Source organism: Xenopus laevis, chromosome 9_10S, assembly GCF_017654675.1.
Source record: "Xenopus laevis strain J_2021 chromosome 9_10S, Xenopus_laevis_v10.1, whole genome shotgun sequence".
Classification (NCBI taxonomy): domain Eukaryota; kingdom Metazoa; phylum Chordata; class Amphibia; order Anura; family Pipidae; genus Xenopus; species Xenopus laevis.
Window position 1 is genome coordinate 48,172,342 of NC_054388.1, and position 22,720 is coordinate 48,195,061.

The 22,720-nt window shown below is 44.3% G+C and overlaps 1 protein-coding gene across 2 annotated transcripts; it reads left to right on the top strand.

The window, feature by feature from the left end:
* On the top strand, positions 1-22,720 carry heg1.S (heart development protein with EGF-like domains 1 S homeolog). Of its 2 annotated transcripts, none has more exons than XM_018238656.2 (13): positions 1-723; positions 8,728-10,467; positions 10,555-10,668; positions 11,407-11,529; positions 12,331-12,434; positions 12,625-12,683; positions 14,389-14,558; positions 14,728-14,862; positions 16,310-16,352; positions 16,757-16,794; positions 18,507-18,594; positions 20,587-20,774; positions 21,047-22,720. In XM_018238656.2, exons 1-13 carry the CDS (start codon positions 102-104, stop codon positions 21,073-21,075), a joined length of 3,453 nt encoding a protein of 1,150 aa, XP_018094145.1. In that variant the 5' UTR covers positions 1-101; the 3' UTR covers positions 21,076-22,720. The 2 variants fall into 2 exon arrangements, with proteins under 2 accessions (XP_018094145.1, XP_018094144.1); XM_018238655.2 differs by having other exon boundaries at positions 20,587-20,761.

A 22,720-nucleotide genomic window follows, 5' to 3' on the forward strand; every position in this document is an offset into this window, starting at 1 on the left:
CTCCGCCCCACAGGTCAATCCGAGCCGAGCGGCCGCTCCATGCTGTTCCCTCCTGGCTCCGCTCTGGGGAGATCCCAGTCCCCTCCGGCTGCTCCCACACAATGTTCCCTGGGCTCACGCTCCGGGCTGCACTGCTGCTCTCTGTCCTCTGGGCACCGGTCCGTCCGCACACAGTCTGGACCTCATCCACCGGGACACCACCCAGTGTGACCCCTGGACCCAACCTCACGCGGACCGACATCGCATCTGAACCAGGGGGATCAGTAACATGGACCCCAAGGGGGCACTGGAGCCAGCCAGAACCTGAGACCCATAAGCCAACAAAACAGGGAGCCACTGGGACCCACAGACAATCGGAATCATCCAGAACCATCAGTCAGTCTGAACTAGCAGAGAGTGGATCCCTCAACTTACCAGAAACTCACCTGCCAGCGGGGTTTAAGGGATCTGGCACCCACATGTCTTGGAGACAAAGTGCAAACCAACTCATGGCACCTGCATCGGAACCAACATGGAATAAGGAACCAAACAATATTCCCAGCAGGTCCGGAGATGTCTTGGAGTCGACTGACAGTTTTGCTTCACCAGAACCTGGTACTGTTAACCCCAAGACTGCACACATGGACCAGCCAGAACCTCAGACAGAGTCCCACATCCCCTCTGGGTCAGAATTAGACTGGACAGGGCAGAACTACCTGCACACTGACTGGGAGAGACCCTCAGGTGAGCAACTCTGCAGTGTGGAGGTGGGAGTTATACAGTAGTACAGTTCAGCACTAAACTACAGTCTTATGGTCACCATCCTGCCCTGAACTTCAGCTCTCACTAACTTGCCCTACTCTCTTCATATATCACTACTGTCTAAATCTTGCAGACTGAGTGGCACTAGGAGTGGTACATTAAGGTGGCCATAGACAAAAAGATCCGCTCGTTTGGCGACATCGCCAAACGAGCCGATCTTTCCCCGATATGCCACTAACCAGCATGGCTATATTGGGGGTAATCTGAATGTTCGGCCCTATGGCCGAACGATCAGATTACGATGAGAGCACAATGGGCTCCTGCTGGATCGTTAGGGACAAAATCAAACCTGTCTGATCGACCAAACGACTGATCTCCGCAGGACGAAAAATGTCGGGACTCTCCACACACAGTCTGAAAATCGTACGAATCCTCGATTCGTACGATAGGATCTTTGTGTCTATGGCCACCTTTAGTGACAGTAGGAATGCCACTCATGTTATGGGCAACATATTCCTCACTCTACTGTCCCCATCTATTATTACTGCCCTGTTGTCTACACAGCCATATTGCTCTGCTGTCTTCATCTTGCCCTACTGTCTAAATACTGACATTCTGTCTCCATCTTGTCCTACTGTCTCCATCTTGTCCTACAATCTCCATCTTGTGCTACAGTCTCCTTCTTGCCCTACTGTCTCCATCTTGTCCAACTGTTTCGATATTGCTCTGCCGTTTGTCTCCATCTTGCCCTATGGTCTACATCCTGACCATACTGTCTACATCTTTCCCTACTTTCCCCATCTTGCCCTTGTGCTCCCATCTGTAGCTACTTTCTCCATCTTGCCCTACTGTGTCCATCTTGCCCTACTGTCTCAATCTTGCTCTGCTTTGTCCATCTTGCCCAACTGTCTACATACTGACATACTGTCTCTATTTCACCATACTTTCTGTCTTGCTCTGCCTTCTCCATTTTGCCTTGCTGTCTTCTTCTTGCAGTACTGTCTCTATCTTGCCCCAGTGTCTCTATCTTGTTTGTTGCTGTCATCAACTTTACCTTTAGTGTCAAGTTTTTTTTTGTTGTCCCCTAAAGATCCTGGCCGGGGCATCCCTTTGTTGTCAAAATTCTTAGTCTTGTGGGTTATCACCAGAAGTCAATATCCCATGTGTCTTAGTATAATTCCTTTAATTTTGCTCTGTCATCATTATACACAACTATTGTTTTGTTTATGCAAAAGCAGTATTGTCATATACATTGCTTCATTACCTAACCTTTTCTATGCTGATGGTTGTATCCTTTTTCCTCCCCACCAATGAATCATTCAGTCACCTCTTGGTAGGGAATCCCTGAGTGCAGGTAAAGAATTCCATCATATGCTGTTGGTGACATTTCCTTGTACATTATACAGTACACATACCCTCTAAGCCCTTCACTTTTATAAGAGAACAAATTCTTTGGTTGGGGGGGGAGCATTTCCTAGTTTCACCAAGGATGGCGTAAGGTAGGGTGGGAGCTCTGGGTGGGGGGCGGCTAATGAAGGCATGGGGGTGGCGACTGGCCAATCACATTGTCAATCTTAGGGAATCCTGCCCGGTCTTCCAAATTTTGACCTGGACAGCCCTCCCAAAAACTGGGCTGTCTGGCTCAATTCCGGACAGTGGAAGACACATAACCATAGGATTTGAAATAGTGCAGCCTGGCTGGCGGCTGCTGATTCACATGCCCCCTGTCCAGATCTTTGCAATTAAAAAGATTACAACCTATAAGCTAACAATCCTTTTTAGGTCTCTGTAACAATGGGGTGCAGGTGATGCCATTGTGACATCATTATGTATGGCTTCTCTAGTTGGTCATACTGAGGTTGTAGGGATGCATAGGCCTCACAAATATAGTATTGCTCATCCAATCTATTCATTTGTTTTTAGTAGTGTAGCATGCAGCCCCACCCACATACCAACTACTCCATCAGCCAACCAGAATTTCTGCTAATGGTCTTATAACATGAGGTTGTGGCATTTTATAGGCCACCCGCTTGGGCGGTCTGCCCTATATCTACTTAAAGGTACTACATTTGCTAAAGCGCAATAACCATAACAATGAGATGCTTACCCTTAAACAAAAAACAGTAAATGCTAGCTGCAGATTGATTGCTAACTTAGTGTTTATTACATCACCCCCACCATATTTTTTTAAAACGATTATTCTGCTAATTATTTGGTACTAGTCATTGCACACTGTACATTGCATATTGCACAGAGCTTACACTCTAGGTTTTTGCCTGTGGAGCAGGAAGATTTAGCGACTTGCATCTGGAATTGACCCCCGGTCCCCTGAGCCTGTGCCAAATGTCTTCATGTTCAGTACAAGTCCGTCAAAACGCCATTGTTTATCAACATTCGTCCTCTAAAAAGCAACCCACCTCTGGGGGACAGCATTGCTGGCCACTGGAAATGAGTGTAATTCCCATCTTACTGAAAGGGTGGGTTGTGCCTTTGGCCGTAGGGCTGCACCTGCTGTGCCAATGGGCTCTGGCATGTACTTAGTTGGTGACTGCGGGTGCAGGATCACAGGCTCCCATTCTGTGGCTGTGGCTCTGACTTTCAGGCAGGTGCCAGGGATAGGGTTACACAGCTGGTTACACTTGTGATATTGGAATTTGCACTGATCCCTGTGGCAGGTGGGCACACAAGCTCAATTGTCTCTGTGCAAGTGCCACTGAGCTGGGGCAGATGGGCTTAATCCTCTTACACAAGTGATGCATCTGTTACACCCCCCTCAGTGGAACAGGCCTAAGTCTACTCATATCCCTAAGCTGGGGCAGAAAATCCCCAAGCACTGCATAACTCTCCTCCCCTTCATAGGATACATTCACTGTACTATCTGTCTGTTTGTTCTGGTCTATCAATTATTATCTATCATCTATCTCTCTGTCTGCATATCAATTATCTATATCTATCTATCTATCTATCTATCTATCTATCTATCTATCTATCTATCTATCTATCTATCTATCTATCATCTATCATCTATCTATCATCTGTCCATCTATCTATTTATCTATCAATATATCTGTCTATTATCAATCTATCATTTATCTGTTTGTCATCTATCTATCTATCTATCTATCTATCTATCTATCAATTATCTATGTCTATATTTATCTATCAATCTAGCTATCTGTCTGTCTATCTATCTATCTATCTATCTATCTATCTATCTATCTATCTGTCTGTCTGTCTGTCTGTCTGTCTGTCTGTCTGTCTGTCTGTCTGTCTGTCTGTCTGTCTGTCTGTCTAGCTATCATCTATCAATTATCTATCATCTATCTACCAATTATCTATGTCTATCTATCAATTATCTATGTCTATCTATCTATCTATCTATCTATCTATCTATCTATCTATCTATCTATCATCTATCTGTAACTAGCAATATCTACCTAATCTCAGCTCTCTCTATCTATAATCCATTGTGTTTTTCCATACACAGAATAAATTGCCTCTGGAGGGGTATCAGGATTCATTACAGTGGGGGGTAATGACAGGTGGTAGGTGCAGGTGCCCCTAGATACAGATTGGGGAGGAGGTTATACATTTCCTCTCAGGGGTCTCGGTTTACCTGATGGTACGGAATACAGAGGTGCCATTGTGGTGTTGTCCTTTTGTGTTCTGAGGGAGGCAGTGACCTGAATACTGTGCTTGGGCCTGACAATGGCACCTCTCAAGGAACTTGGGGCTGCATGTAACACTATCACTGCCCCCTCTGTGTTGCTTTTATGCGGGTTCATCTCACTTAGTGGCCTGATGGCAGCTTCCAAACCCCTTCCCCCCAAAGCCTGGGAGATCACAGGAGTGTTAAAAAGATTCAGCGTCCCACCCCATGGATATAATATCACCTTACACGGATACAATGTTACATCACTCTGCCAGTATTACATCACTCTCATACAATGACCAATTTCTCTCTGAATGAACAAGGATTTCCTTAATCAGCCCCAATATCTGATCTCAACACAGAAGGGTCATGTCATCCTAAACCCCCCCAATTTAATGATACAAAGAGCAGGAGCAGCTGTGGGGCCATATTTAATGTCAGGAGAGAAGCAGATCCAACACTGGAACTCTCTGTGCTCCTCAGTAGAACTAAATTCCCACCTGGGGTCCCTTTGGACCCAGCTGGTCTGCACCTTGTCTTTAAACATGTATGTACAGTATATACAGCTGTGGCCTCTGCTGTGCTAATGCTGGGGGCCCAGGATTTAGAGGCCTATATACAGTGTATAAAGGTATTAGCTCAGTGGTGCAAAATTCTGGGGTCTCAAGGGTTCCAGATGACAGAGACATTGATATAGTTAAGACAAATAATATTATTTCAGGGAATGAATAAATATTGGCTGAGACTATGGGAAATGACATTCTGTGTCACCCAGCAGTCCCTCATCCGCAGGCCAAATGGTGGCGCTGTTCTGTTGCAGCCCTGTAGAAAACATTAATGTATATAAATTACATTAATTCCATTCTGAGAAACAGACCCTTTTATAATCCACATCTCCCAGCATGCAACCTTGGCCAGCAGAATGCCTCTTTATACACTGCATGCAAGTTGTGGGTCTGGTGCTGAAGAACTGATGGTGCTTTGAGCATTGGGAAAGACTTTCCCTCCAGCCTTGATGGATTCTTATCAGAGAAACCGGCTCTGTGCAGAGCGATGGGAGATTTGTGCTGGAATTTCCTGGTAACACCCAGTATGTGAAACAGGCAACAGGGTGACAGTGGGGACAGGAGGGGGTGTAATATTTTCCCTGCCCTGCACCCTTATACACGGGACTGAACCCAGAGCAGTGACACATACCGACACTTAGAGTTACATGTACACACATACTTCACATGTGACAGTTTGATATGGTTGGGGTTAGAGCCAATCTGTCTGTATGAAGGGATTTTTTGTAGGATTTTCTGGCACCAGTTTGGTCATTTGGGGTTTGAGTTCCAGGCACAGAGTTAGGGAGGGAACGTGATCAGAGCAACTTAACCCTCAATAAGTTGTTGCAGGGTCTATACTATATATATAAATCAAAGTCTGTGGGTCCCCTTTATTTGTCTCAAGTAGGACTTTATCCCTTTAGCTCTCCTTGGGTGCTGGTGCTTTTACAATTAAAGGGCTGAAGGAGGGGCAAATCAGATATAGAAGTGCTCCTTTTAGTCTTGCCCTTATCTCCATCTTGCCCTACTGTCTCCAATTTACCCTACTGTCTCCTTTTTGTCCAACTTACTCCATCTCTACCTACTGTCTAAATCTTGCCTCACTGACACTACCTCCACTGTCTCTACTACTGTCTCCAACAGTTACTGTTGTCTTCATTTTGCCCTGCTGTCTCAATCTTGTCCTACTATCTCCATCTTGACCTACCACCCTGATGCTGAGTAGTAGATACATGGTAGAACCTTCCTGCAAAGGCAGCTGCTGTAGAACTAGGATGAATGGAGGGGGGCACTAGTGGGTTCCTAATCTGGGTGTTTGTGATTTATCCCCATGTAATGCCAGGCATGCTCCCTAATCCGGAGGTAGGATGTTTATAAGGCCTGGAGGGGACGGTGTCTCCTGTCTAGACAATAGAAGGGCCTCAGATAAGGCAGGTCACAGTGTTCCTGGCGCGGGGCTGGGAGGGGTTGGACTCGTCACTAGGAAGGAAAGACTCAGGTCCCTGGGAGCCTCGGACTCTCTAGATACTGGCCGCCGCCTTTGTTCACTCAAATTCCTTTCCCTGCCAATTCCACTCCACCCAAAATCCTGATATCCGCAGCCAGAGCTTCCAAACATTCCCTCAATCCGCTCAGAGAGAGGGGGAGATGGGGGGATTGTGCGTCTGCTTACTGGGTCTCAATTAAGGGCAGGGCATTTGTACAGGGTAATATCGAGGGACCTTTATGCATATGAAACATAAGGAATTGGGTTGGGGGGGTGGTTAATCCAAACTGGGCCTGGATGTTACGTTCACTCTGTGGAATGAGATTATTAGGGTGTTACAACAGGGCTTAGGGCTTTATATACAGTAAAGGGATGTCTTCTGAGTTTCCTTTAGGAGGGACACATAGTAGTGAATGTCCAAGGCCCTGCAAAGTGTGGGCCCCTCATAGCAGCACTTTAGGTAGAAAGATTGCAGTATAACAGGTACTGTATAGGAGGGGTAATATAGCAACAGTGGAGAATGATGGAGAGAGTAACATAGCAGCAGAAATTGCCATAGACTTGGTATGTTTGCTGGCTCTGCCAGGGATGTTTCCAGAGTATTGTGGCCTGGTTTGCTTTGCCTTAAATACAGAGATTGTGTTCTGCTTGAAACAGAATGCATATATACGGTATGCAACCCTCTCAAAAGGTCCCTGATGGGGCAAACACTTAGAGTGGCCACTGAAGACATAGAGAGCCCCTCTTCTCACCCAACCTTTTAAAGCGATACTGACACTAACAAGTTTCTTTTCAAAATATTAATCTACATGAAAAGTTGCCTATTGGTCATGTTGATAGTTTTTCGCTGATAGTTCTGCTTTCATAAGTGTTACTTGGAGTAGAGACCTGCACGGGTCTGCTTTTTAAAACCTGCACCCAACCCCTACCCACTTTCCCCAAGCCTGATCGGAACAGCTTACCCGCCTTGGCAACAAATTTTCACCCGACCTGCTCCCTGCAGTGTTCATCTCTCTGACGGAAGTGACGTCACGAGTGTTTTCAACCATTAGGACGCTTTTTAGGATTTTTCGCTGTTTCCCCTGCAGTGGCCACCTTTAGCCCCCACTGCAGAGGATCAGGTACACGTGGTGCACCGGCACACTGGGAAAATGAAGAATAATCCACCCGAGTCCCCATCATATTGTAGGTACCCGACCCGATGCATCAGTGAAATACTTTTATAGAAAAATTATAAATAGATTCAAAGACAATGTTATGATAGATATAAAAAAAGGTTATTTTCTGGTGCCAGTATCTCATTAAGTTTCCCTTGAGTAGACTAATAGGTGTCAGCAACAAATATCTTTTTCCCAGTAGCATGAGCTGCATATTGGAGCAGACAGGAGTCAAATCAGCAGGAAAGTCAAGTGACTATGGTGACCTGAATGCATGTTTGAAAAACCACAGATGCCTAATATTATCAGTGCAGCAGTGGTTCCTAGTGTTTTATTATGCCCATTCAACTCTTCTTGGAAATTCATGGAATTTTTTTGCACCTTGGGTAAGAAAAACTATATCACTTGGTTAACAATATAGCCAGTATGGGATAGTTTATATATATATATGTTTATTGTATACATATGTGTGCTGCTTGTAGTCCTCCTTGCTAATATGTATTTTACCCCTTTTCCTATTAACACTGAATATTAATTAATTTATAGCCCCATATTGTAGTCCAAAGGAACATTCTCAGCTAATCAACTCAGTAGAAAGGGTTCTTTAAACTTCTGTGGTTGTTTTAACTTTTCTAAGGGATTTTACTATGGATTAATAAAGAGTTTTTTAATTGTTGGGGATTTACACATGTATGGATACATAGGGTAGTGGACATTTATGGGCACTGCAATTTTGTGTAGTTCCTGAAGGGGCCGCTGTTGTAAGGCCTACTTAAGGAAGTGACATGTATGAATTTGTAAGCCTATGAATAAGTAAGGGAGGTACTAGCGAAACATTTCAGGCGATTTTTGGTCGGTGACCTGTTGCAATAAACCACCTTTTTAACTGGAGTGCCGCCTTTCTTCATGTTCAAGTAAGAAAAACAACACAACATGATGTTTTTGCCCGGTTTGGCTGCAGGGCATTTCCTGGCTAGTTCCATGGGAGCATAAGGTAGGGGCATCCGTTAATTGTGTAAGTGAATGAATGTCTGGGTGCCAGAGTTACTGTGAACATTTTGTCTATTTTGGGATTTGGGTCTGGGCTGCAGAATGCCTTGTAATGGAATTGGTTTCTTATTTTATGCTTAATTTGTTTTTCAGCCACTGAAGTTGTCCTAAAATCAGTAACAAAGCAACATGTCCGTAAGAGGACTCCCCATACAGACACCACACTGTACCGCTCATCCACCTTGACCCGGACTTTGTTATCATTAACTAACCCCAATGGGTCGGGCGATATCACAGAGATCCCCAATACGTATAAAACTGCTACAGAGCCCAGATTCCTCGAGAACCAAGGTGGGCAGGTGGACACAACAAGACACGACGAGGGCTTTGCCACACAATATTCTGGCACCCCTGCATGGGACAATAGCAACACTACCCAAGATTTACACAACTCCAAGGTCACATTGCAGGACTCAGGCAAAACAACTTGGTCTGGTAACTGGACCCAAAACACAGAGATCATTCCTGCCCCAAACTCTGAAACATCAGTCCAGGAATCCAACGATGTAACCAAAAACAGCACCATCACAACACAGGATCCTGAAATCACAATATCTGGGATAACAGCCTTGAAGAGTAGCAACTCAGATCTATTGTCTACAAGCAGAACACAAGAGCCTGACAATGCAACAATGGACCTGATCATCACAACCCAAAATGTTATTACTGCATCTAATTCTGGAACCTTTTCTCCTGGCAATTACCCTCTGCAAACACCTTCATATGGAGCACCCACCTTCTCATCTGCCACCAGTCACCATGCCTCATATACTTCTGTTACCTTTACCAGCATCCCTGTCACAGCTCCACACAAAACAGATGTTCCAACCAATAATCCATCCACATTTGTATCAATTTCCAACAGACCATCAGCTTCAAAATTGTCTCTTCTTCAGTCTGAGCCTTCGTCATCCATGTTATCACCTTTAGCTCCTTTTGCAGTGTTGATTTCATCTCCTGCAACACATTTCATCTCTCTATCCACAAAGTCCTCGCAACCTTCTTCACCAGATATCTTTTCTTCATCCCCAATTCTATCAGAGCAGCCCTCTTCTTCACTCTCACCTTCTCTTTCAGAGATTTCTTCTGCTACTTTCTCCACAACTTCCTACATTTCTCTGTCTCCAACGTCCACATTATCTGCATCTCTGCCAGCCCCCTCATCGACTACAGCGGGCACAGAAGTAACCAGCATGCCTCTCACAACTAATCAGTTTTCAGAGTTCTCTACAGCCGCTGCCACTTTGGTGACTTATCTCATCAATCAAACCATTCAGCCCCATAGAACCATAACAGATTCTGCCAGAACAGTGTTTGTTGGAACAGACTCACGAGAAATTACAAATAACCCAACTGTCTCAGTAGCAGACAACATATTGGTGGAGACTTCAAAACCAGTGGATGGAAGTGTATCAACAATGTCAACTGAGACGCTACAGACAGTCAGCGCTACTTCAGTTGAAACTGCTGCTCAATCAACTGATCCTGCTCCATCCACAACAATGTCTAGTGATCTGCTCCCACCACCAATCCATCACAGTACACAAGAACTTCCCCATTCTGATGTCCACACTACAGAGTCAAGTAATTTCCACTTTACCCAAGATGATCCCAACAGGCAAGTTCTGACATCAATAACAACTAAAATGAATCCAAATATCTTTACGTTAGCGATGGATTTAAGGACCAGCACAGTTGGCACCACCAAACCCCAAAGTAGCATAGACCAAGCTACAAGCCCATCACACATACTGACAGTGAAATCTTCCACCACTACAACACCTAAATCACCAGTGTTCACTTTCTCCAGGATCATATCACCAGCAGAGAAAGGTACAGCACAGCATTGACTGGCATTTATTTACATTGGGCAGGAGCACTTGGAAAGGAGTTGTCCTGTTGATGCCTTGTGTTTTCCAGGTGGTCATTGTTTATCTAACCCTTGTCAGAATGGAGGGCACTGTGTGGAACTCGGCCATAACAGCTATAAGTGTGAATGCCCATCAGGCTGGCAGGGAGAGCATTGTGCCACAGGTAAGACTAGAGCCTGAGGTTGTTGCCCTGTGTGCAGAAATCACAATTCTACTTTTTTGCAGGACTCTCCGGTATTAGGGCTTTTAGTGTTAGCCCATTGGGTATCTGAGCCCTTGGTAAGAGAGTCCATGAACAAGCGGATAAGGAACCCAATGGAAAGTCCCACCCCAGAAAGTTACTGTTATGCTTGAACCAATCCAAAATTCCACCCCCAAACTGCCCACTCTCACATAAGCCCTGCCCCTTCACAGCCAGCAAATAACACTCTTAAGTATCTTGGGGCCTCCTCTGCCACAGGACACCCGACTATTGCACCCTGATGGAGACCCTGGGGGGTCATTTATCAACACCGGGCAAATTTGCCCATGGGCAGTAACTCATGGCAACCAATCATATTGCTGCATTCATTGTTCTACTTGCAGCTGGCTTTAAAAAGCTATTCACTGATTGGTTGTTATGGGTAACTGCCCATGGGCAAATTTGCCCAGTGTTGATAAATGAGCCCCTTCTCATGCAGTAATATTACATGAGCTGGAGCCTTGTCCTGATGTGGAGAAGAATATCTCTCTGTGAGGAACAAAGTATTTTTATATGGGCTCTATAGAAAATGGAATTGTGACATTCAGTGTATTAGTGGTGGATATGAATAGGGGAGTGAGGAACTTGGTTGTTCAGATTGTGTCTTTGAGTTGGTTCCAGGCCTGTATGTTTGTAACTATTTTCCCATTCTTTGCCCAGATGTTGATGAGTGTCTCACCGACCCCTGTCCTACCCAGATATCTTGCATTAATAAGAGAGGGTCTTTCAGCTGCCATTGTCCTCTTGGATCTTTCTTGGAAAAAGAAACCGGATGTGTTTTGGGTAAGAAAATCAAGGAAGGCTATAAACTGTTACATTTTATTACACATATTAGTGATACAGGCACTAAAGGTATGGGACCTGTTATCCAGAATGCTTGGGGCCTGGGATTTTTCGGATAAGGGATCTATCCCTAATTTGGATCTCTATACTGTAAATCTACTAAATAACCTTTGAAATATTAAATAAACCGAATAGGATTATTTTGGCTCTAATAATGATAAATAAAAACATACATGTACATGTACAAGGTACTTTTGTATTATTACAGAGAAAGGGGATATCCTTGAAAAAAAATTGATTTGTGTGATCAAAATGGAGTCTGTTGAGATGGCTTTCCTGTATTTCAGGCAAAGAAATCCAGAGGCACACAGACTGCTGCAAGCAAGGAACACCTTACAAGTTTAATGCGGCAGATGCAACGTTTTGGGGACATTCAAGCATTGACAAAGGGGAGTGTCCCCGAAACGTTGCATCTACCGCATTAAACTTGCAAGGTGTTCCTTGCTTGCAGCAGTCTGTGTGCCTCTGGATTTCTTTGCCTGATATTGGAGTTGAGGTGGCCGAGCCTCTACCTTAGCGCACCAGAAATCTCTATTTATTTGAAGGGTTGTGCGATAGCAAAAAACATTGTCTATTTCCTGTATTTCAGAACTTTCAGGAAACCAGTTTTCTGGGTAATAGATCCCATACCTGTATGTGTATATTTATTCCACTGTCACTTGAGTGGAAAACAACAGAATGCATTTAATGGGATCAGTCTCACCTCCACCTCCCTCTCTCTATCTCTCTATCCACCGACAGCACGGACTTTCCTCGGACACATCAAAGTGCCAAGAAATTTTCTAAATGGGACGATGGGCAGATACAGAGAGGTGCAGCAGATTGAGGAGGTGATAGTGCACTTGGTGAGTACAGTCTGAGTCCCAATCTCTAGGCCCTACTCTGGCAATGTCTCATTATGTGGCAGTCTCTCTCACAAAAGATAGTGTCATTCAGTAGCAGGCAGTCTTGCTCAGTGCAGCACAGTGTCATTATGTGACAAGCAATCTCACAGGTTAAAACACCTTCTGTAATCTAAACTTTCTCTTTGTGCAGCTGAACAAGTCCTTCTCTGGTCTGAGCGGGTATTACCAGTCAGATGTGACCAACAGCAGGTAAGATGGGGATGGTGGGGATACCACTATGTGCCCACATATACCTCTCCTCGTGCCAAGAATTTTGAATTGATTTTGGGGCCCAGAATGAAATAAAAAATAACCTCTCATAGTGGGTGGTTTTGTAGTGACTCGAGGGAAGGGGTATCAATCAGCTTCATTATAGGACATTATACTGTATAAACACATGTCCATGCATCCTACCAGTACAGCAGCTACACATTTCTTTACATTATGGTGCTGACTTTCTATCAGTATATTGCAGCATAAAGCCTTCTCAAAACAGAATGTATTTATTTGCCTTGTGTCATATACATAGCACTGCCTTAATACCCAAAATGAGAGTTTAACTTTCACATTAGGCATTATGGGTGGAGACATGAAAATCACTCCTTTATGTCCCTGTGACCAACTATGCATCCAGAACCACTGGTTTTATAGCATGGATAAAGCCTGATAGTTCAGAGCCATATATCGATAAGCTATTGATAAACTTGCAGACCCTGTCTACCCATGTGGGATGCACCTATAGAATACATCGTTATCTTCATTTTAGATTCACTTTTTAGTCTGATTTCATGTTTTTTGGTGTTACTGTTCCTTTAACTGCCCCCTCTTCATGCCTAGATGATAAAGGGCCTGTGAATACCCAAACCATTTGGTTCTCTTCCCATCAGTCCCTGCCCCATTAAATCTTATTATCTAAGGTCCCTATCACATCAGTCACTCTAAGGTCCCTATTCCCGTAAATCCCTGCACCAGCGAGTTTACAATCTGAGGTCCCTATAACATTCCCATCTGTTCTTGGCCTAGTGAGCTTACAATAATGTTCCTATCACATTCCTGTCAGTCCCTGCCCCAGTGAAGCTTTTAATCTAAGGTCCCTATCACATACACATTAGTCCCTGCACCAGCAAACTTACAATCGAAGATCCCTATCATATTGCCACCAGTCCCTGCCCCAGTGAGCTTACAATCTAAGGTCTCTATCAGATTACTATTTTTACAATTTAAGGTCCCTATCACATTCCCATCAGTCTCTGCCCCAGTGAAACTTACAATCTAAGGCTCCTATCACATTCCCATCAGTCCCTACCCCAGTGGAGTTTATAATCACACACACACACCAACCCCCCCACCTGCCCCGCCCCAAGTCTACTAGGAGACAGTGAACCCGCCATGTTAAGGAGGCAAAAATAGTGTGAGATCTGGGAAGTTGTCTGATCCAATTCTCTCCCTCTCCCTGAAGCCGCTGAACTGGCAGATACAATACATTAGATGACTTCAAATAAGCAGGATCGATTCTGCCATGGGATGGCAGATAGCTCTGTAAATGAAAGAGCCAAAATTCAGATTTTTCAATTGGAATTTTGGCTCTGCTAGTGCAGTGAGTGCAGTTGGATTTACCGCACTAGTGATGCGGTCCCCCACTTTGCCTGATCCGGCACTTCGAACGGTAATTGCCGGGTGTAAGGGGGTCACCATCAGAACGGGCGTCTCAGGGCGGCAATGATGCTGCTGCAAGGAAAGCTTGTGTACTTATTTTGCAAGGGAGAAGATTCAAAGCTTTTGGGATTTTCTTTAGTAGAAGGCTTGCGCTTGTCCATTTGGGGCTAAGCAAGAGGGGGGGGGTGTACTTTTATCATGTATAATCCTTTAGAGCATAAGCCTGTAGCATTAGCCTGACGTCTGTTTTTATTTCCAGCGATACCAACCACATCCTCATCTCCGTGCAGAACGTATTCTCATTGTCCTCAAATGTGACGAAAAAGGATATCAAGCAGAGCTTGCAGAACTACATGAGATCATGCGAATCAGCCCTGGAGAGCTCCCCCGGGTGCCACCTGATGCTGCACCCCCAGCTTTACTATATAGGTGTGCCCTTACTCTTTTTATTCTGTAATATCCACAATGAAGTTATCATGGCAAGAGAGTGTGTGCCTCAGTTTTCCTGCAGCCCTCCAGCTCTTACTGTGTGATAACTCCCAGAATCCCATAAAAACCTTTTACAACAGTTGTAACACTTTCCTGATTCTGTTTGCAGCCGATGGTCTGTGCAGCGTCAGTCCCCCAGAATGTGACAGGGACACCACTGAGTGTTCCGATGTGACTGGTGTAGCCATCTGCCAGTGCAAACCTGGATACTTCAAATATACCAAAATGGATCACTCGTGCAAAGGTTAGTGGGTTGCCACTGGCTGGGTCTGGCTAATCTCTGACACTGACTCACCATCTCTCTGTGTCCTGTGTGGGCTTGTTAGAAATGTTAGAGCTCACTCACCAACATGTACAAGTGCAAAGTCCATCCATTAATATTTTATTTTTTAAGGTAATGGTGTCCATATGTACCCTCTGTACTTCCTGCACTAAGCTGTGCCAATTATGCCATCTTTGGTGTCTAAGGTGTGAGGCAAGTTACAGGGGCACAGACATAGCAATTAACACCTGCCTCAATATATTCAGTTGGGAAGTAGAGGGGTTGTGCAGCCAGGGGCCTGTCTGGCCTGAAGGGAACATGGCCAGGGTGAATAGGGCACGGGCTTATGTGACTTACATAGATGAGTTGGTTTTTTTTTAAACATGGCTACACATTCAATTTAATTTGCATGGCCTACAACCCAAGGGGAGGGCTGGGATCACTGCAACTAATTTGCATGGGACCATGTGATCTGTTAAAGGGGTTGTTCGTCTTTAAATAAATGTTATTCTGATGTAGAGAGGGATATTCTGAGGAAATTGTAGAATGAGCATGCACACGCACCAGGTTGAATAAAAGATCGTTCTTTATTCCACAGGTTAAAATCAAAAAGTCCTAACGCGTTTCGTATCTAGAGAGACTTGCGCCTATGATTACGTATCTTAGATACGAAACGTGTTAGGACTTTTTGATTTTAACATATGGAATAAAGAATGATATTTTTTTCAACCTGGTGTTGCAGGAGTGTGTGCTCATTCTACAATTTCCTTACATCTCATCCCAAGCTATGGGTTTGGGGGGCTGCACCTGGGCCAACTTCCTGCATCAGTGAGTGAGAACCACACTTATATTGTTCATTTAAATGAATTTAATGCTGAACCTTTAAGAAACGGATCTGGGGCCACGCATCCAGGTCAAGTTCTATGCCGGGTTAGATTCGGTTCATTATTAGACTTTTGGAGCTTTCACTTTTGGATAGAGCCGCAGTTATTTTCGTTAGGGATATTCTTAGTCTACAGTTTACAATTGTTTTTTATTTTTTATCATTTGTGGTTTTTCAGTCATTTAGCTTTTTATTCAGCTGCTCTCCAGTTTGCAATTTCAGCAGTCTGGTTGCTAGGGCCCAAATTACCCTAGACACCATGCATTCATTTCAATAAGGGACTGGAATATGAATAGGAGAGGGCCTGAAAAGAAAGATAAGTAGCAAAAAGTAGCAATAATAATACGTGTCGCTTTACAGAGCACTTGATTTTTAGATGGCAAATAGGGAAATAATTTAAAAATTATAAAAAAAATGTAAAATATTAAGAAAGATGCTTAGAATTAGCCATTCTATAACAAAAGTTAATTCAAAGGTGAACTAACCCCTTTAAGGCAGTCATGTCTAAAATGCACAGATTGACTCCCTGACTCTATATCCCTTCAGCCTGCGAGGATGGATTCCAGCGAGTGAACAGCAGCTGTGTGAGGTGAGTGAGACCCTGCAATCAGGCCCGGATTTGTGGAAAGGCCACCTAGGCCCGGGCCTAGGGTGGCAGGATTTTAGGGGGGCGGCATGCTGTCCAACCACACCCACATTGATTCAAAAACAATCATTTTGTTACATTTCCCGTGCGCCAATCCCCATTGCTCCGGTCCAGATGATAAAAGGGGAGGGGACAGGGGCGCCCACTATGTAAATCCGGCCCTGCCTGCAATACCCAGAATTAGACTTTTACCATTTAATCGCCCCTCTTATATCTTCCTTTTACTACTCCTCTTATCTTGCCTTGATATCCATTCTTTTAGCCCCTTATCCTACCCCCACCTTGATACCCATACCTTTGCACCTTCTTTTACCCCTTTTCATGCCCTTGTTCTGTTTTTTTTCCAGATGCCCCTTTGGCCTGGGAGGCTTTAACTGCTCAAACCGTGAGTATGACACACCTCAGAGCTGTCAGCTCCTCTGTCAGTTTTGGGAGTCACCACCACCATATTACACAGTGACATCACAGCAAGATCCCCCATGAGACACACCCACAATCCCCTGCAAGGCTGCTGTCTTAACTTGACAGCTCTGACCCCTGTATATGTATCCCCCAGACTGGGTGCAGGGAGCCTGTGGGATCATGGAAGCAGCAAAGCAGGAAAGTTGGGGTGGGGGGATACACATTCCCTTCTTATCTGTATCTGTCACTTTCCTTCATGAAATTGGGTGATTACACTGGAGAAAAAGTGTTTAGTTAGTCAGTGAAGGATAAAGCTGGAAGGCAAGCATTTCATCTAGGAATAAAAGAGTTAAAGTCAGGAGTTATGGCAGCAGCAGGAAACTGATTAAGCTGAAAGGAATTTGGAAGCATGAATGGGTTAAACTGAAAGGAAATCTGTTAAGGAAGTTAATGGGTTAAGATGTTAAGAATAAGGTTAATTTAATAGAAGAAGGGGTTATGCCATTAAAGAAGGTGTTAAGGGGGGCGAGGGAGGCAGAGAGTGGGAAGTGTGCTGGGAGTTCTGTTCAAAGGACCATAGGTTGGGCAGTGCTACTCTCGCTATATAACTAAAGTGCGTTTTCTGCAAACCCCACTACTAATAATAATAAAGTCAAGTGGTGTAACTACCACTGGGCCCCAATACAATTTAGGGCCTCAAAATATTCATAAATTGACTTTTACTACTGCAGTGTGCTGAAATTGCTCATTCATTAGGGCCTCACACTCCTGGGACCCCTGCAGGGTCTTCTTCCTCTGAAGTTACACCCCTGTTTTAATCCCTGTCAGACTGAACTAAATCCCTTGAGGCATGTGGTAATGTTACGTGCACTGATTAATAATGGTTCCATGGAGATCCAGTTTAACCCAAGATTTGTCTAAAGCCAAAATTTGCCTCTGAGCTCAGAGATGAAATTCAAACCTGCTCTTCTGTGACACTCAGTGGCCAATGTGTGTATGGCACTCTCTGAGCAGGATGTGCTAAAATAAAATATCACCTAATGAGCTTCAATCCTCTCCAGTGGCTCATATTATACTTGCTGGGCTTTACCCCCCCCCCCCCCAATTGGTGCAGAATTGGATTCATTGAAATTGAATCTAAATCACTGTAGATAACCCCCAAGTAATGATCTTTCCTAATTTCCCCTCTTATCAACATCTCACAGAGCATTGAGATTTGCAGTACATGGGTCCAGATTAACCTGGTGTGTAGATATATAAATACTGTGTCATGCTGAAACCTCCGCATATTAGTGGATACTCATCAACAGATACCCAGGGCACACATTTAAGGCCAGAGACACACGTGAAGCTTCGTGAGTGCCATCCCGCCGGCAATTTAGATTCTAGTCGATGGGAAGGCATTGCGTGGAGATTAGTCGCCTGAAGAAGAGGCGATTTGTCGCTGGGTGACTAATCTCCCCAAATCTCCACGTGTGTCTCTGCCCTTAGTGTAGCCATGTACACCGTGTAGGAGCTGTTGCTGCTGAGGCTGAAGGCAGGATCAGGCCTATATTGAGTGTCAGTTGTTTTGCTACTGCTTGTACAATAAATATGTTACAGCTGAGCACTATTACTGTAGCATTGGGTGATTGTTATAGTTTAACTGCCCAGGTTCAGAAAGAAGGAGCTTATTCTTACTATTTTGTTTTCCAGCATATCAACTGATTACAGTAATTATTGCGGCTGCAGGAGGGGGGCTCTTACTGGTCCTGGGAATCGCACTGACTGTGACATGTTGCAGGTGAGTTCCACAGATTGTGAACCAATTTTCCTTCTGCGGTAGTCAAAGCCCTGTGAGACCCTTAACTGGGAGTCGTCCGTCATATGCGCAAAATATTGTGAGCCTGTTAAAAGGGATCTCCACCAAACAAAATGTTATTCTGCGCATCATCCTAACATCGATTTATTATATATATAGTTTTGGGTAAATGTCATTGCTGTTGAAAGCAGTGTCTGTCTGTCTATATTTTTTGTTTCTGACTCCTAAACACTGTAGCATAAGACAGATGATTAAAATAAAGGGCAAGTTTATAATTGAGTTAACATGTTAATGGAAGTAACTAAGCAGCTTGGTAAACAGACAACCAGTGAACAGATTCATTGTGAGGATAGATATATTTGATTCTATTTATTGGCTCTCATTCTGTTCAGCCCCCTTTAGGGCAGTGACAGATCAGTAGATTCGGGGAGATTTAATCGCGTCTTCTTTGGGCGACTAATCTCCCCGAACTGCCTACCCGCAAGCTAGAATCTAAATCAACGGCAGAAGAGCACTTCATTTTCCGAAGTCGCCCGAAGTTGCCTAACGAGGAAAAGTGCCATCCCGCCAATGATTTAGATTCTAGCCGGCGGGAAGGCAGTAGGGAGATAAGTCGTCCGATGAAGAAGCGATTTGTCGCCAGCAACTTAATCTCCCTGAATCTTTGTGTGTGTCTCTGCCCTTATTGTGACATTTACTCTCATGCAGGGCCCTAGCAAGCAGATAGCAGTATATATTCCAGACTGGACAGCCACAAGGCAAAACATTGGAATTGTTATTAAAGCTGTTACAGATTCAAGTACCAGGCGTAGGTGCAGGGCAGGTCTCTAGAGTTGAACAATCTACCATGTGTGATACAATATCAGCAGCTCTGAGGGTGCCATATGTGCAACCCCGTCACCCAGCACCCCATTATGTTTATCGGCTGATTCCAGAGCCGTTGGAAAGTTCCGTCACTAGGCCAATGGAAATGTCTCGTGGGGTAGCGAGTTCAATATTGTGCCAGAGCCATGAGGTCACTTCCTCTCCTGATAAAAATATCCCAGAAATAACACCACAATGACACAACCGGAATTGGTTGCAAGATAAACACTGGCACCTCCCGGGGTGGGGTGGGTATGTAGGGAGATAAAACACCCCTTTAAATAGATTTGGCCCGTTATGTGCCCAAAGTTTGGAAGAATTTGCCTTATTTCAGAACCAAAAGCAGCACTAAGTTATATGCCTAATGCACTCGTGTAGTGAACAGATGGTGTCCAACTACTCTTCCAGTACAACTCCCAGCAACCCCTGCTCATTGGTGTCCATCCCTGGCTGATACTCCACTCTTCATCTGTCATATAGGCTCCTGCCTTGTTGCTAGGGTAAATGGCACCATAGCAACCACATAACAGGTTCCACTCCACATTGAAGATAAGGAGAACAAACCATTGAATGAATTAAACAGATACAGACCAACTGCAATTGTGTCTGAATATAACAGTGCTGCAAACTGAAACTGGCAGTTTTCTTTATGCCTAATAATCTGAAGAATTGCAGCCCCCCCCCCCCTTTAAACACCAAAATTATGTAAACCTAATTATGTAAACCTCCTTGAATTCAAGTGCTATTATATCCTCTCTCTCTTTAAGGGCATGTCATTACAATTGCCCCATAACTGATCTACAGCTTAATGTATATGTGATAAAGTTGTGGCCAATAGTGCAAGTTGTGCAAATAACCAACATGCCAGATTTATGTAACTCCTAAGATTGGTGAGCACTGCCATATAAAAGCCAGGGTATGGGATCTGATATCTGGAATCCTGATCCAAATTACGGAAAGCTCTCGGAAACCCCAGGTCCCAAGAATTCAAGAGAAAAGATCCTACCGATCTAGCAGATAAGGGTTTCCATATAAAAGCCACACATGTTGCGGTGCCAAAAATAGTGCTACACTATCACCCCTCTCACCCCAATTAAACTTTTCTTGTAGAAAAAACAAGAACGATATCAACAAATTGATCTTTAAGAGCGGGGAATTCCAGATGTCGCCTTACGCAGAGTATGGCAAAAGCCCTCGCTCATCCGACTGGGGCCGCGAGACCATTGAGATGCAGGAAAACGGAAGCACCAAGAACCTGCTCCAGATGACCGATGTGTATTACTCAGTAAGTGGGGCAGGTAAGGGGGTACAAGTGGGCCCAGGGCCTCCGTCAGAACTCACACAACCCCATACTACTTGGGTGGGTGGGTGCCTGCATGAGTGTAGTCTGCTCCTTCTTATTACTTTTTTCTATCTTTCTTTCTATTCTATTCTTTTTTGTTCCACATGGCACAAAGGCAATGCCCTAAAGTGTCCCCCTCTGCAGAGCCAGTGTCAAATTGAGTGCCCTCAATCACCAGTACCTGTGATTTAAAGAGACTAATTATTCATTCTTTGTGTGACTTTACAGCCAGGCCCACAGAACCCAGAACTGGATAGAAATGGGCTGTACCCTTACACTGGATTGCCAGGATCACGCCATTCATGCATTTACTCCGGACAGTTTAACCCATCATTCATCAGCGAGGAGAACAGGAGAAGAGACTATTTTTAGCAGGATTCTGCTCTGCACCCTGGGAGTAAATCAATCGGACTCCATTGCCCCAGGCAGGGGCCCCAGCACTCCCCCAAACCTGTATCTTATTTGTTAGCACAAGCGGAAGAGCTGTTTATAGACTGGGGCAGCACTAGGGGGGTATTGTACCATCAGGGTATATGGGATTTTGGCACAGTTATGGCGCTGTGTGTGTGTGTGCTCTGAATCTGTTAGGATAACCCTCAGTGTAAATAAGCATGGCAGTACTTCTGTTGGACCCAGTACCTTAAACAAATGGCTGCATATTAACCTGGACTGGAATAATGAGAGGACCAATGAGAACCGCCACTCATGAATAAATATATCATAATTGTTCTATTGGGCTGCAGGGACTCTGGGACAGGACTAGGCTGAATAGTTCTCACTTATGAATTTCCTTGTGTGTTTCTAGTGGTGCCGGAACCACATGGAATTCTTTTGTTAGAACTGAAATCCTGCCCATGAATTTTCATGTGTCTAACTAAAGGAATACAGCTGTGTCTCTGGTATGTGCTAAGAACAGGGGGTTCCAATTGGGTGAGGGACGCCATGATTCTTTGTACTGAGTAGATCTATAAAATAAATCTACCCCACCCAGAGCTCCTTCTGTAACCGCAACAGAGCATTGCTCAGAACAGCACCTGCCCATCTAGTGATGATGTCCTGCATGTCTCCTAAATTGTAAGCTTTGCATTCTAATTTCCTATTAGAGTGTGAGCTCAATAGAACAACATAATGATCTGAATGCACCCAAACTGCCTTTAGGATTGTTAATATTCTGTGTACACCCTAGTAGTGCTTTCATTCCTCTAAATGCCCCCCTTGGATTAATAGAATGTAAGCTCTTTTAAACAGCGGGTCCTCTAGATAAGGCAGAGGTCTCTATCGCTCTCATCATACAGAATGTCCTCTACCTGCCGATAGATTGTAAGCTCTGTGGAGCATGTGGCCTCCTTCAATTTTATTTTCCCCAAATGTAGCCAATTCCATATTAGATTGTAATGGATATGAGCCTGGACCATCCTGACTGTCTCAGACTGTCTCCATTACTTCTAATTAGATTGTAAACTCTGTGACATAGAGGAGCCCCACAGCATGTGGGTTTATGGTAGATTTGTAGCACTTATTGTACTTTCCAATCTTATTTATTTTAACTTTATTTGTGTTCCACTAAAGCACCTGCCACTACTGTGTGTGATTGTAAAACTGTGTGTGTCTGTGTTACACACGTGCTGCCTCCTTGCTCTGTTTGTCGGAGTCTGTCACAAATTGTGTAATAAGTAGCCTGCCCCTTGGTGGGTCTGTAGCAAAACCACCTGCCCAGGGTAATTCTGCCACTTGGATACCTGTTACAGGGTTGGTTGGAGCAAAGTGTCTGTTTTTAGAAATTTGATTATTTTTATACAATACTTTGTAATTAAGTCTGGCGTTCTAGTCAGTGAGTGAATAACCAAGAGAGAAAATATGCAAAAAATAACAAAATAAACATTTTACACATGTGTCTCAGTA